This window comes from Struthio camelus, chromosome 7 (genome assembly GCF_040807025.1).
Source record: "Struthio camelus isolate bStrCam1 chromosome 7, bStrCam1.hap1, whole genome shotgun sequence".
In the NCBI taxonomy this organism is placed as follows: domain Eukaryota; kingdom Metazoa; phylum Chordata; class Aves; order Struthioniformes; family Struthionidae; genus Struthio; species Struthio camelus.
Window position 1 is genome coordinate 5,024,499 of NC_090948.1, and position 14,983 is coordinate 5,039,481.

Here is a 14,983-nt window from a genome sequence, read left to right on the forward strand (position 1 = left end):
CCCTTGAAATTAAACAGACTTTATCTTAGTGTTACTATCTCACCCTTGAGCTGTAACTGGTACTTGAGAAGATACTCAAGTGATAGTATTTAAAAATCCTGCAATGAAAATTTGTACACATTTGATGGCAGGTAGATTAGCCTTTAATTTCATTGACAACCTATTGCACCTACAATTGTCACTAGAGCTAAGCTAGAGAATACTGTATTTTTATTAAAATTAATCCCTCTTCTCTTCCTTTCCTATCTCAATTTGTTTCATAGCTGTTATGTTTTGAGATTATAAAAGTTCTGAGGCAATTTTTCTTTTACTGTATGTTTCTAGGCTACTGAGCACAATAAGATTCCAGAGAAATACTTGTGTATCGATAATACCCGTGCATTGATCATCATAGTGGTGGTGAAAAAAGGAGAGACAAAACTAGCCAACACACTGAAAGAGCATATCTAATTGCATTTCTCAGTGCTGAGTTTAGATTTGCAAAAGACATTTTCATATATATATCTAAAACCAATCTGTAAGATGAGCAAATGTACAAAACTAAATTCCTTTCAGTCTCTTTGCAACATGATTATAAATAGAAGTGAAGTCTTTTATGAGTGGAATTTTAATGATGATCTTCCCAATGTGAATTGTCTTTCCACTTAGATTTGCTAAATGGTAGCATGGGAATTGGACACATCTAATTATTGCATTTTTTAAAATCATCAGCCTTGTTATCATCCAGTATTGTTTCTAAATTAACACCGTTTGAGCAAAGAGTTATGCTATGCTGCAATACTTCTTCAATAATGTATGCACCATTGTTTATGAAAAGACTGTCTAATTAATATTCCCCAGGGTTCCAATTTACAATAAAGTCCTTATTTCTTTTTTAAACTCTTCAAATGAAAAGCAGACAAGATTAATTCTTATCATTTGAACCTTTTTTTTAATAGCTTCTTATTAAGACCGTATACATTTTCACATGTATGTTTCCCTTTAATCTATGCAAATACCCAAGCCAAAATCAGTGGTTTCAAATGGCCATACAGGACTTTAGATACAGAAACCGCATAGGGTCTGTTTGCAACAAAAGTTTTAGAATACCAAAGTCATCTTTCCTTTGATCTCAAATGGGCTACTTAAACACGTCAGTACTCTGTTCCCAAAATGTTGTGCAGACAGACCTAATGAATGTTAGTGGCTAACGTAGTATTATCACTGTTATGCTGGAAATAAAATAAGTGCCTGTCTAGTTCAACTGTTCCTTTTCTTTCAATGTAAACGTGGTGTAGATATTGGAAGTATCAGCTCAGAAGCAAATATTGAAAAGACATTTCAGAGAATTTTTTAATCATTCTTGACCTGAGTTTGAATGTGTTGGAGAGAGGGTGGGGTGTGGAGCATAAACTTTAGAAACGTTCAGGACTGTTTGCAGACAACCAACACCTTTTGCTGATGTTCAGGGAGCCTGATTCAGATGTCTCCATTTCATACCATGAGAAAGCAGAGCACATTATCTTAACTCTGGCCAGTCATATTTGTAAATTTTAACATTTGAAGATTTTTTTGTTCATTTGCAGGATGATGTAAGTTCCAGATATCCTTATCAGGATGATATCTGCATAATTACATGGACTTAAACAGAACTGTTTAACCCCTTACCATGACCTTCATTATACACTATATTGAGCTGTTTGATTATATTTTAGGATGTCAAGCAGTGTCTGTAGACATGATGAATAGAATAGATTTTGACAAAAGTTATGTTCTTGGACTGGATTAGTTAAGATTGTTGGCATTTCCGTTACTGATTTTATTTTTGCAAAAACCAGGTAAGCAAATTCTGAGGAATCTGGTTTACTGGTTATTTACTGAAGGTATGTGTCATGCTATGTTTATGGGAGTCTTTCAGATGACATCCAGCTTGCTATTTTGACCGTAACAATACTGCTTAAAGTAATGGTTTTACTGTATGAGATTTCATATTGTAATACAAGAAGGCTGGGCTTGCTTTCTACCTAAATAAAGATGGTAGATGTAATGAGAGTTCTCCAGGACAATAGTGTTTAAATGGATGATATCCTTATCTCTTGGGTAGTTCTGAATTAAGTTCGCACATAAGGTCAAGGAGGGAGAAATCTCCTTTACTGGGCAGAGTGTGTCTGGGGGGAACATTGCCATGCCAGAGACACACTAGGTCATTTTAAGTGACTTAAGTATATTAAATCATAGAGTACGTTGAAAGAAAGGTAAAGGTGGCAAATTATGCTCTGTTGTGCAATGTTTTCAAAAACTGTGTTGTACTACCTCTTGGTAGCATAAAAGTAAATGTAGCAGATTGTTGTTTTAATTATTATTATTCCTGTTTGACTTTCCCCCTCACGTCCTTAATTTCGTGTTATTACAAAAATATCTCATACGTAAGAAAAATTTTGAACCTCATCCCCACTGTGGTGCTTCAGCAGGCAGTATTCAGCTTGTTTTAGCTGAACAAATATTATGTTGTGTGGTGGCATAGCCATAACATCTAACTTTACGTTTCCGTTATAAAAGCTTTATGTTAACAGAACAGAGGAGAAAATGATCAGCTTTTGCTACAACCAATTTGGAATGAAAAAATTAATATTGGATATATTTTGAACGATGCATTGTCTAACTATATACAATTTTTTCCTTTGACAGTTGATGAAAACTGTGAATAAAATGTGCCCGAATATCACAAGAATTTACAATATTGGAAAAAGCAACCAAGGACTAAAGCTGTATGCCGTTGAGATTTCTGACAACCCAGGAGAACACGAAGTTGGTTAGGATTTAGTCTAACTAAACTGTTGGAGGGTGTTGGGTTTTTGTCTTTACCCGTTATTCTGTGTATCTGCAGCAGTTATCACCGATTAAATTATATTCATGGCAGCAATGATTTATAATGTATGTGGGAGGAACTTCAGTGCTATATTTCTAAATTGGGAAGAGGAGGGTGAACACACATAGAAGGTATTTTGAATGTAGAATCATATTCTTTAATGATAATGAGCTTTATTCCTTACAAGAAAAAAATAGAGAGTGGATTTTAGTTCTGGGGAATTGATTTTAGTGCAGGGATTTATAGAGAGCTGGATGGAAATTTTCTTTTTTCATGGTGTGTGTGCAGTGCAAGCAAAGACAGATGAAATCTCCCAATATTCTTTCCCTGATCAGTGTGGGGATACAATTTTCTATGGTGATATAATTCTTAGCATAGAAACCCACTCAGTCTTTGGTCCTTCTGTGGAGACAAACAAAGATCTCATTATGATACTGCCAAGCACAACTGTTCGAATAGAAGAAGATTATGTTTGCTGTACCAAAGAGATACCCGAATACTTGTTCATCCCGCCCAAGGAAGAGTGCTGGGATGCACTCCAGAGACATCTCTTTGCTTTAGCTCTAGCTGACGGAGGGCTACATGAATATTTATACTTACAGTTTAGACATCCTCTGTCAGTAGACTTGGAGCCAATCTTAGAACAGTAATATAGAGTTAGATCAACGGTTATTATTTGCGATTACCACAGCCTGGTAGGTCAGCCTTCAATTTTCTGGGACTGCTTGTCAATACTTACATAGAGCTTTTGGAATTTTGAAAGAAAATGACAACACATAGATTTTGAAGCATACTGAAGCTTGGAGTCTTCCTGTCTGAGTTGGTATACTCCTTCTTAATTCATTAAGTGGAATTTTAGTTCTGTATTTCCCAAAATACATCCTTAAGGATGGGTTAATCTGGGTAACGCCGAAGAATTGCAAGACCATGGACATGTTCAAACAAAAAAAAAACTGTTTAGCTGCTGCATGCACTAGCTCAACGGCATTATTACTGTTATTATTATTCTTTAACCGGAACAGGCTTCATAACCTCTTCTGGGGGCACTGGAAGACTGCAATCTCTGAATCTCTCACTCCTCATTACATGGCTGGGAGTGGGTCAGGGATGTGACCACGCACATCTTCCACACCGATGGCTGCACGTTGTCTGCTGGCAGTTGTTCAATAATGGCTTTCTATTCCTGTGCCAGCAGATAGCATGGGGTTCACTGGGAAGGAGAGTGGCAGAAAACAAACTGCACTGCCGGAATAATTTATCTGTTCTGCCTTGCCCTACCTTGCTAGTGTCTGAGAATCCTGCAGCGAGAAATTGCAAGGAATGTACCATGGGCTAAAAAAAGTGTTGGGGCAGGTGGGATCCAGCCACAAGCCATACACTGGACAGTTTTCACCTGCTCTAGCAGGTGTTTGAGAGTGCTCTCCTCTGAATAGCTAGCATCGTTCCTAATCAGCTCTGAAGTTGCATGCAAATACTATGACAGTTAATATAATCTTGACAAGTAACCTCATTTTTGATTAGTGAGGGAGAAGGAGTGTTTGAGGTCAGAGATCAGTTATATGAAGTCAGTAACTCTTATCTTCTAAGAGTCTTAACATCTGTCCTAACAGACTACCAATAAGGGATTTGTCATGTTATTTTTAGATTAACAGAACTTTTAAGACCTACCTGTATTATGGTGAAATTTTGAGTGTAACTTAAAAATGCGTTAATGGAAAATGTATCTCAGCGTATGTATTAATATATTACTGGTATATAAGCCAGTTCTTACATAATAGCAACAGAAATGAATTATTGCTTTTTGTAAAGTTATAATTTCAGCTATTGTTTGTCCAGTTAAGGTGTTTCTCCGACCCGTGTTGACACAAGGGGATTTTGATTACATCCTCAGTTTGCTGCTCTGATTACGTTTCTGTCCAATGTTTTCAACAGGTGAACCAGAATTTCGGTACATTGCAGGAGCCCATGGGAATGAGGTGCTTGGACGTGAGCTAATCCTTTTGTTGATGCAGTTTATGTGTCAAGAGTATCTGGCTGGGAACCCACGCATTGTCCATCTCATTGAGGGTACTAGAATTCACCTCCTTCCTTCAGTCAACCCAGATGGATATGACAAGGCATATAAAGCGGTAATATGGTTATCAACATATCAAGGAATTTGTTTAGTGCTATTAGAATAATGAAATTTGCTGCTGTTGTCATTACTTTTTCAAAGATCATATTTTGTAAGCCATCAGAATAAAGTAAAAAATAAACACACAAAAGCATGCATAAGCCACTGAAGCATCTTACTCAGAAAAAAGGTGTGAGAAATTGTATTCTTTGTGATACTGATTAATAGGAAGATGTGTGCAGAATGGAGGGTCACTGAGACTGCCAGAGCAAACTATACTGAGGTGTTTGGATCAGTCATCATTATGTGAAATGACAAATCATGCAGTCTGGTTTGTCTGAAGAAATCAAGCTATGAACATGAAAATTTGCATTCTTCTGCAGCTGAAATTTAATAGCGTATCTTTAAGGATAATGTAACATGTTGGGCATTGTAAAAATTCTGTCTGGAAATAAAAAAAAAAAATGCAGGAGGAAAAATTGCATGGGCTGTGGTCAGATGCACTGGAAAACCTTCCAGGGCAGTCTCTAGTAGCAGTCTAGAACGTAAAAGTCGAGCTCTCAGCCATGAAAGGAATACCTGCCATCTCCTCTACAAACGAGGGGAAAACCAGTCTTAAATAGAAACCTGGAAAACAATAGAATATTTCAGCTAACCCCAGGTAATTATTCATTTGTTTTGCTTCACCTTGTTCAAGACTTCACATAAAATGAGAAAGTCGATTTTTCATTTCAGTTAATAAAACAGCTCACCCTTTTTTTTCTTTTTTCCTTTTTCTTTTTTTCTCCTTGTATAGAATTATCCAGTATCAGATCTTCGAAACACTTTGCTCAGGGCTTACAGGTTACCATGTTCTGAATGACCATTTCTCTTATTTTCTTTGCTCTAAGGGTTCAGAATTAGGGGGCTGGTCTTTAGGACGATGGACGCAGGATGGCATTGATATCAACAATAATTTCCCTGATTTAAACTCTTTGCTCTGGGAGTCTGAAGATCAGAAGAGTAAAAGAAAAATTCCAAATCATCACATTCCAATTCCAGACTGGTACCTGTCTGAAAATGCCACAGTAAGTAAAATTGGCTCCAAACAGAGAGAAACAAAAAGAGTGGGACAGGCTGAAAGGGTGAGCTTGACAAAATTTCTCAAGAAATAAGCAACTTCTCCTAGAAGTTACATTTCGAATCTAATTGTCTAAGCTTCCTTGTATAAAAATGGCACCCTAGAAGTACAATTCATCTGCTTATTTTAAAGGCTTCCTTTAGGTGGAATGAATTGCTTCTGGAAGGATCCTCTTCTCCCTGGTATACTGAGAGAGCCTGGAGGACACCCAAATTTTGGGAAGCAACAATTAGACAAAGAGAAACTCTCTGCAGGATTCAGTCCTATTAGTCAGACTTCTCCCTAAGTTTGTAACATAGAAAAGCTCCTTGCAAATTCAGTCACTATGAAGCTTTCTCATGGATTTTCCCTTCATGTTCTTATATTAAAATAACACTCCTGCGTAAATCACAAACGTTAAGGTTGTGCTACTTTTTATGGGTTGTTGGTGGCCTCCAAGACACTGCTAGCAGCCACTGTGATTTAAAGAATCCTTTCCCCTTGACAACATTTCTTGTGCCAGCTGCATATTCCATGTAAAACAATCCCCAGTGGGACACCTTTGTCTCATCTGCCTGAGAAAGAAGATCATCAGATTTCACCAGTCCAAACAAAGGCATTGTTTCCTTTCTTCCTAGGTGGCGGTCGAGACACGAGCAATAATAGCATGGATGGAAAAAATTCCGTTTGTGCTGGGTGGCAATTTACAGGGAGGAGAACTGGTCGTTGCGTACCCCTATGATATGGTGCGTTCCATGTGGAAAACCCAGGATTACACACCTACTCCAGATGACCACGTCTTTCGCTGGCTTGCATATTCCTATGCCTCCACGCACCGGCTGATGACAGATGCTAGACGGAGAGCGTGTCACACGGAGGATTTCCAGAAGGAGGATGGCACCGTTAATGGCGCCTCATGGCATACAGTGGCTGGAAGTAAGTGTCTGTAGAAACTTTTCCTGTGATTCACAGTGCGGTTACCCTGTGAAATATGATAATGTCATAACTGCCTGGAAATGGTGGTAGACATGTACACTGAGAAGAATATTCCCCCATCTGAAAGTCTGCTTTGTTGCACTTTGTCAGGTGTCAGCAGATTGACAGAACTTGTCAGAAATGCCCAGTAGCTGTTTCATGTACTGCTGATGTTTCCAAAAGTACACAGGCAATGCATTAGTTATTTCATGTGTTTAAGACTGTCACATGTAAAGCATACCATGTGTCAGATAATCCTAAACAACATCCAAACTGATTCAAAAGAACAAGCTAGGCCAAAACCACTGAAAGGAGGGAATCTGTCAAACTTAGCCATCTCAGAAGGTAGCAAGAGAAAATACTGGAGCCAAACAGCAGAAGTAACCAATGCCAGGATTTGAGTAGTGACTCCCAAACTGGCCAAGGAGACTAGGGAGAGACAGCAGCGGCCTTCAGATCAGAAAATCTTGATTTCAGATCCTGCTCACTGAATACAGTAGCAGATCAGTCCCCATTCACTTCAAGTTGCAAAAACATGCCACAGAATGCTGCTGCTTGCCTGCTACTGTCCTACTTTTAAAAGGCCTGAACATGCTTACGCTTACATTTTGAATTGGCTCTGTAGGCTTTTCTGCTGCCAGAATAAATTACCAGCTGCGTCATTCACCATGTGCCCAAGCCTGTCACCCTGTCAAACAGAGCGAAAGGGAAGCTGTGTCCTGTAGAGAGAGCATCAGCTTCCAGAGAAGCCCATTTAGAAGCACGCTTTTATCAGCAATAGGCTCAATCATCTCTATGTGTGTGTACACAATCAAGCAGACTCAGAATGGGGACTCCCCTGATTCATCAAAGTTCTCAAAATCTGTGCATCAGTTCATCTGTTAGACAACATAGTCTATGAAATTAAGAAACAAGCTACGTATCTGCCATCAGTTGAATGACTATAGGAACAAAAACTGCAGCAGTAATGGTAACTAGATGCAAGTAAGTGACTGTGCACACCAATTTTTTATTAGAGCCAGCTCTTGTTTGCAATTTGCAGCTTGTTTCACTGCATAAGCATTTCCAAGTTTTGGACACAAGCTTTTACTGTTTTTACATTGGCCCTTGTACAGTTAATGATGATGGCCAGCCTTTAAAGGCTAGAGCCAGGAATTATATTTTCGTTTAAATAATTTTTCACTAAGTTAAAAAAGTGCTGAGTTTAATCCAGGAGAAAAAAGATTGAACTGCTTGGATCACAAGCCAAATGCCTGACAATACGTTTCTATGCATTCTGCAAATTCTGAAAAACTTAGAATGCTAACTTGACCGCTTAATTATTTAATTTATGAGTTTAATTTTCCTAAGTGCTATAGAAACATGATTATGAATCGATCCAAAAAAGATGACATGTCACTAACAGATACACATTAAGTTATGTTAAGTAATGCTCTACAATATAGATGCTGAGTAGTAACTTAGTTTCTTAGTAGCAATTATATATTGAATTTGGCTCATCTGATTTGTTTTATTGCCTTATGATGTTTCTCATTACATTTTATGTCTTGCTTTCTGCCGTTATAATAAAACTTCCGAAACTATCTTTGATAATCACTAGAATATTGTTTTTACCTTCATTCTTTACACCCATTCTTTACGCCTTGGACTCTATACTAGACCTCAAAGGGTATGGTTTCAGACCTACAAGACGGTTTCAGACAAATCCTTCCAGGCCCTTCACCATGATTTTCTCCTCCGACTTCCGTGAAGTCACACCTTTTTTAAATCTGTGCTTTCTATGTGTTTTTAATTTCTCTGTGAGAGGCAGAATTTGAACCAAAAGTCATTGAAATTGCTGGGAATTTTCTTACAATTTTAATTGGCTTTAGATCCTGTCAAAAAAGTTACACTAGAGTGTCTGTAACAGTGAAAACAAGGAGAGCTCGGTTGGGTACAGTTTCTTGGAAAATAAGAAACTCTTGCTCATCTATATAGAGAAACATAAGGGAAGGATTTGTATGGTAAGGAGAAATGTATATACATATGTAATATGCATATGTGTATAAATGTATAAATTTTTTAAACAGCTGATAGTAAGTTAACCGCTAGCACCTTATATTGTAAAGGGCTATCCAAACATGACTCCAGTATCTTCAGATTCAGTGACAAAGAATTGCTCTGATATTACATCTATTTCTTTCCCTCTATAATGCCTTAACTATTTATATCTAATTATATAGGTCATTAATCTTTTTCTTTTCTATTTATTTAACCTTTAGCTTGATGTGTAGCAGTCCTCCTTCTCCTAAACAGCTGCTTAATTTCCGCTCTCAAGGCGATACACCAAAATCTTGCGTGTAGAAAGCTTTCCTTCATTTTGGGTACCTCCTCAACAAAGAAAAGCTTGGAGGTGTCCATCCTCTCTGTCCTCACCCACCTGCTGCGTTTCCTTACAGTGATAAGCCATATAAACCTTTCACTGCTCATGCCTCATAAAATTTATAAGGGAGTGTTTTGATCCCTTTTCAGCCCAGAGTGCTCCTGAAGAAGTATGTGCACCACAAATATGTCTCACAGATATCAAACATCTCTATATACCTTTGAAATCCAGCTGTACTCTCCCCTGTACATATTCTGGACTGCAATGAGCACAAATTCTTCAACAATTTTAAATGTGATGTTGCTGCACTGGGTGAACTGCATAGAGACAACGTATGATTTTTTTTCTTTTTATACCCAGTGTTTTCATGGCTGGATTTGCCTGTTCAGCTACTACAGGGAGAGTTGCTCTTGGCAACATTAAACCATTTTCTTAAATACATGTATTAAAACTGAGCAATTACTGCATATTGCAAAACATTTCACAATAGATTAATCAGGATGCAATGCAGCATGTGAGGAGAAAATGTTTGTGACTGTTTCTCAAACGGAAGGGAAGCACATTTATGCAGAGTAGCATATGCCATAGTCTGATATTTTAGTCTTTCCCCATCAGCAAATGTGGAAAGCTTAACATCTGTATTATATAATCCTCCTGCTCTGCATCCGGAAGGCACTGAGGGCTCATTAAATCCTTGACTGCTACTGTACAGTAATTGGACAGGGCTAGATTTTTTTAACTCCTTTCAATCAGAAATACTTAGTGAACGCATTTCCTGCGAATTTTGCCATTGTAAAATATAATAATTAGTAATCATGAATAAATAATTTGCACGTTTAATTTTTTATTATAAATGTGGGAGGACGATAGGAAATGAAACTCCCATCGTTTATTCCTCCAGCATTCATCTATTGTGTCGTGTTATCTATGTGATTGTGGAGAACTAATAAATTATTTCCCCGAAGGAAAATAATTTTGAGAATCAGGGTATAAACATGAAAAACAGAAATGTTTCAGAGATCTATATCTAAGTACCATCTTCCATAGTGCTCAGAAGTGTCAGAGCCTGGGCTTTATAAAGAACACCGCTATCTCTGTAATGTAGACTTAAACTGCAGTTCGCCAAAGGACAGAGGCACTGAAGCTCTATTTTTTGATTACAGCATATTTCTAACAGAAATCCCTATTGCAAAGCAATGGTGTTGATTCCAATCTTTTGCAAAGCTGTAATAGGGAGAAACGGAATAGGTCCTTTCATTGCTTAAAACTGACACCACATTTAACTTATAAGAATTTTTACTATCTTGATTTTTCTGCATCCCCTATTACTTTTACTGGAGCGGGAGAATAATTTGGATTGAGAAAACAAACTCTCCTATCAGCTGCTCTGATAACTGTTTTTGCATAACAATCACTGTGCGCACATTACTTTGCATCCTGGCATTTAGTGTTGGATAAATTATGTTACTCGCTCTGCACCCATGCAAGCTAATATACACCATAGCATTTCTACCCAGAGCGGTCATAAGGGTACTGCTCTAGGAAAATGTGCTGAGGTTTCCTTCTCTCCGCTGGAAACTGGGTCAGTAGTTGGTTTCTGTGAAATCGATAATGTGGAGAACTATACGGAGGGAAAGAGAAGGGAGTTCAGTCATTGCCCTTCTGGTGCTTAATGCATAGGAAGAATTCTGCCCTTAGAGTTTTGTGGACATAAACTGCAGTACCTCTGAAGCTAGACTTATTCCAGTAAAAATAAGAGTAGATTTTGGAAGCTAGACCTTTGACTGCACTTGTGATTGAATTGGCAGTCAGTCTACTGTGTGGGTGCTGGCATTGTTTATTCCTGCCAGTACTCTCCACTGGGAGACAAGATGTGCCAAACCATCTGTGTTTTGTGGCTGCTGCCTGGCTGGGGCTGAGGTGTGGAGCCTTTCAGCCCACCAGTGGCACCCACCGGCATTACTGGGCCCAGCACTGCAGCGGAGAGGTCAGCTGGAAGTGAAAGTGGACCTTCATGGGAAGAGCTGCTCTCTGGGAATGTGGCCAGGATTAACAAGGCTTAGCGCTTTCTTTAAAGGCGAAGCACAAGCTTTTCACTGTCAAGAGAGACCTTCTTACCTGATGTCATCCTGATGTGCCTCCGCATTTCCTATCAATATCGCAGAGACTCATCCAGAACGAGCTTTTTTTCTTTTTTCTGCCAGAGCTCTGATTCCTTTAACTTTTGTGATGGCAGACTGGCACTGCTCTTTGCGCCGAAGGAAATCGGAGATGTGATGCTGGGGAGACTAGTGGAAAGGTGACACGGTGGCCCATACAGTCATGCTGCAATCTTGTGTGCTCTGTTTTAAAAACATTGGCAGGACTGTCTATCTTTAAAAACTCTTGTTTTGTTAAAAGTGTGGCCCTGATGTTGCTCGTGGTGCTTTGTTACAGGAGATGTGGCATTCTTTGAAAAGCATTTCCTTGTTAGATCTGCAGATTGAGTCAGCTAGATAAATATTCAGTCTCTGTTGTTTACTTTGCATGAAATAATCTGTTCAGTCGATTAAACAAGGATATATAACTGTTTCTTTTCTTCCCTTATTGACAGGTATAAATGACTTCAGCTACTTGCACACAAACTGCTTTGAGCTATCCATCTATGTAGGCTGTGACAAGTATCCCCACGAAAGCGAGTTACCTGAAGAATGGGAAAACAACCGCGAATCTCTGATTGTCTTTATGGAACAGGTATTTGACAGAAGAATAACTTCCGAATAACTTATTGAACCCTTTCTGATTAGGATGGAGTTGAGCTAGAAGCTCTGGCTTTCCCTGAGTTTGCTGCGACCAGCCATGTTTTGCCTTTGGTAGAGCTATATCCTGGAGGATCCACATTGCTTGTGGAGGCTTCTCCTGGATGCTGTCGATGTTCTGCAGGCTGCTCCTGCAAAGCAGACATGAGTTTAGCGCCACGTAGCCGAGTCACCCCGTATTGCCTTAGAGAAGATTTAGCCTTTTATGCTGCACAAACACTGTCACTGAGGTTTTCAAAGCAGTCTAAGGGTTTCTGATATGTTTCTTTCATGACTGTAATTGTTTTTCCTTCCATTGGTTTGGCAGAAATTTCTGTGAAAACCTGCTAGGTGGCTTCTGAAAGTCAAACGTGGCTTTAACACTTTGTTTTCTACAATGTATCCACGTGAATGAGAAGCTAGGCTGCTTTCTGCAAATATTTCAACTGTTACCATCACTAAAATGAAAATCAGAAGTGGTCTCTATAATGCAAAGTCTGCCATATAATCTTTGTGGTTTCACAGGGCTAACGTTCCCTTCAACCTGAAAAGCTTTTCAAAGAGTGGTTTCACTAATGATTTGTGGTTTAAATGACAGAAACTACATGATTTTTGTTGTTTGTGGTAGAAATCTTACCTATGAGAAACACTGGCATATCACTTCTATCTGACTGTTTTAACTCAAGAGGACAAAATAGTGAAACTTGTTAAAATTTTACATGAATGCAGAGCTTGCTAAAAATAACTCACTGAAAACCCCTTACATTTGCTGCTTTATCTGTTTCATCTGTCTTTCCTTTGAACTTGATGCTCCAGGAATCCTAGAAAAATTTGTAAGCTAAAGCAAAACTAGCTAATGCCTGGTAGGGTGATAGTATGTTCATAACGATATTTCAAAAGTGTATGAACCATGAAGTAGGAATAGAACAAACTTAATTCCCATGTGGAATTAATGATTTGTTGTATCCCACTAATGATATTACTGATTATTGTTGTATAATGTTTGTTTATTCTTTCAATAGGTCCATCGGGGCATCAAAGGCATCGTAAAAGATACACATGGAAAGGGAATTCCAAATGCCATTATTTCAGTAGAAGGGGTTAACCATGACATTCGCACAGGTAAAAAAATAAACTGTCAGCGCAAATGAACAGATTTAGTTTAAAAAAAGAAAAAAGAAAAATTAAAAAACAGAAACACACTGTAACTTTGAAGTCTGCTCTGAGGAAAAGTCAACAGGTAGTGTGCAATCCACAGAGCGCATTACAGAAGGAGTGGTACATGAGGAGAGAGTCACTGCTTTCCATGGAGCAGCTTTCCATGGAGCAGCTACATAGGCCACACTAAGAAAGAAAAGAATCCTTATTTCTTCTTTTATTATGTAAAAATAATAAGTGCCTAACCCAGAATGGTTATAGCACTGAATAACAAAACCATAGCAATAGCTTGCTGCATGAAGAGTGCTTCTGTGGTTGTTAACAGTTAAGGGAATTTAAATGTGTTAGGGATTTGATTTAGAGATTTGTCCAGAAGAGGAACAGCTGCTACAGGAAAGGGGTAGTTTCACACTCTTAAGAGTCTTCTGCAAATCATTGCAACGTTATGAAAGATAATTTAATGGGGCTCAGTAAAAACACTACTTTGCATGTTTGAATTTCATCCCAGAGAATTACTTCTCAATATTTACAGTTTAAAAAAATGCACAAATGGGTATTTATCACAATCTTGATCTATACCGAGATACGGGTAAAGTATATTCAGTATAAACTCCAGGCCTATTTAAAGGCCTAGAAAGTACTTACGGCACTATAGTACCATGTTTAAAGTACTGCTTTGAGTAGATACTCGCAACTATAGGATTTATAGTAATACCAATATAACTGTTGTAGGTAGGGGCCTGGATGTTGGCCAACACCCATCGTGTTTGTGCAGATACTGTACAAACTTAAGACACAGACAGTCATCAATGTACTTGTGAGCACTGGGACTTGAGAAACAGCAGATGGGATATAACGATGAGCGTCATGTAACTGCCTGACACTCAAAGTGCAGGTGGCAAGAGGAGAATGTTTGTTGGATGTTATGGAAAGGTAATAACATGGGGAATAATCACATAAATCATATTGTTGTATATTCCAGGGTTGGTTTAATATTAGAAACAAGGACACTGATTTTGTTTGTTTATACCCCAGCTTGCATTCTGGGTTTTTCGTTAGCTGCATAGCAAGTGAGGTACAGTAAGTCATGCTTTAACATCTTAGATGATTTTGATTTATGGAATAGCATGGATCTTTAGATAAGAGACTTCCAAACCTTAAATGTTTACTACAGTTGATTATTTGAGCCGATAATAAATCTTGAAATAGCTAACTTAGTTTACAATTAATTTTATTTCAGTGCTACTGTGTTTATTGTAAAAGAAAATATTGAATGACAGATATTTATTAAGGCAATAATGATTCTTCCTTAAATATTTCAAAATGGGACCCCTGGGAAATGATAGCAGGAATAAAATAACCAGTTGTTTTTCCCTATTTTGGAAGGCTGCCATAAACTGTAAGTGGTATTACTCTGGTAACAGAATTACAGCATTACTCTGGCTGAGACCAAATAAATGCGGTAGGTGGTTAATCTCCAGCGCTCGGTATACTGGATCGCCACATGAAAGAGAAATGTCTTTAACTGACAGCAAATTTACATGCATATGGAAAGGAGTCCTGGTGGCATGTGCAATAACTGACTGTTTAAAATCCCAGAGTCCACCTTGTAATGCTCAGGAAATTGGAAAACACTTGGGATTATTCAGAC

At 38.3% G+C, this 14,983-nt stretch overlaps 1 protein-coding gene across 1 annotated transcript in view; it reads left to right on the plus strand.

Annotated features, from left to right (window-relative positions):
• CPXM2 (carboxypeptidase X, M14 family member 2) overlaps window positions 1–14,983 on the plus strand; it is an 81,311-nt gene that overhangs the window by 59,593 nt on the left and 6,735 nt on the right. The window contains exons 7-12 of the mRNA XM_009670541.2: window positions 2,668–2,791; window positions 4,781–4,977; window positions 5,852–6,028; window positions 6,699–6,996; window positions 11,991–12,130; window positions 13,197–13,296. Coding sequence (XP_009668836.1) covers window positions 2,668–2,791; window positions 4,781–4,977; window positions 5,852–6,028; window positions 6,699–6,996; window positions 11,991–12,130; window positions 13,197–13,296 — 1,036 coding nt within the window. The remainder of the gene's footprint in view (window positions 1–2,667; window positions 2,792–4,780; window positions 4,978–5,851; window positions 6,029–6,698; window positions 6,997–11,990; window positions 12,131–13,196; window positions 13,297–14,983) is intronic.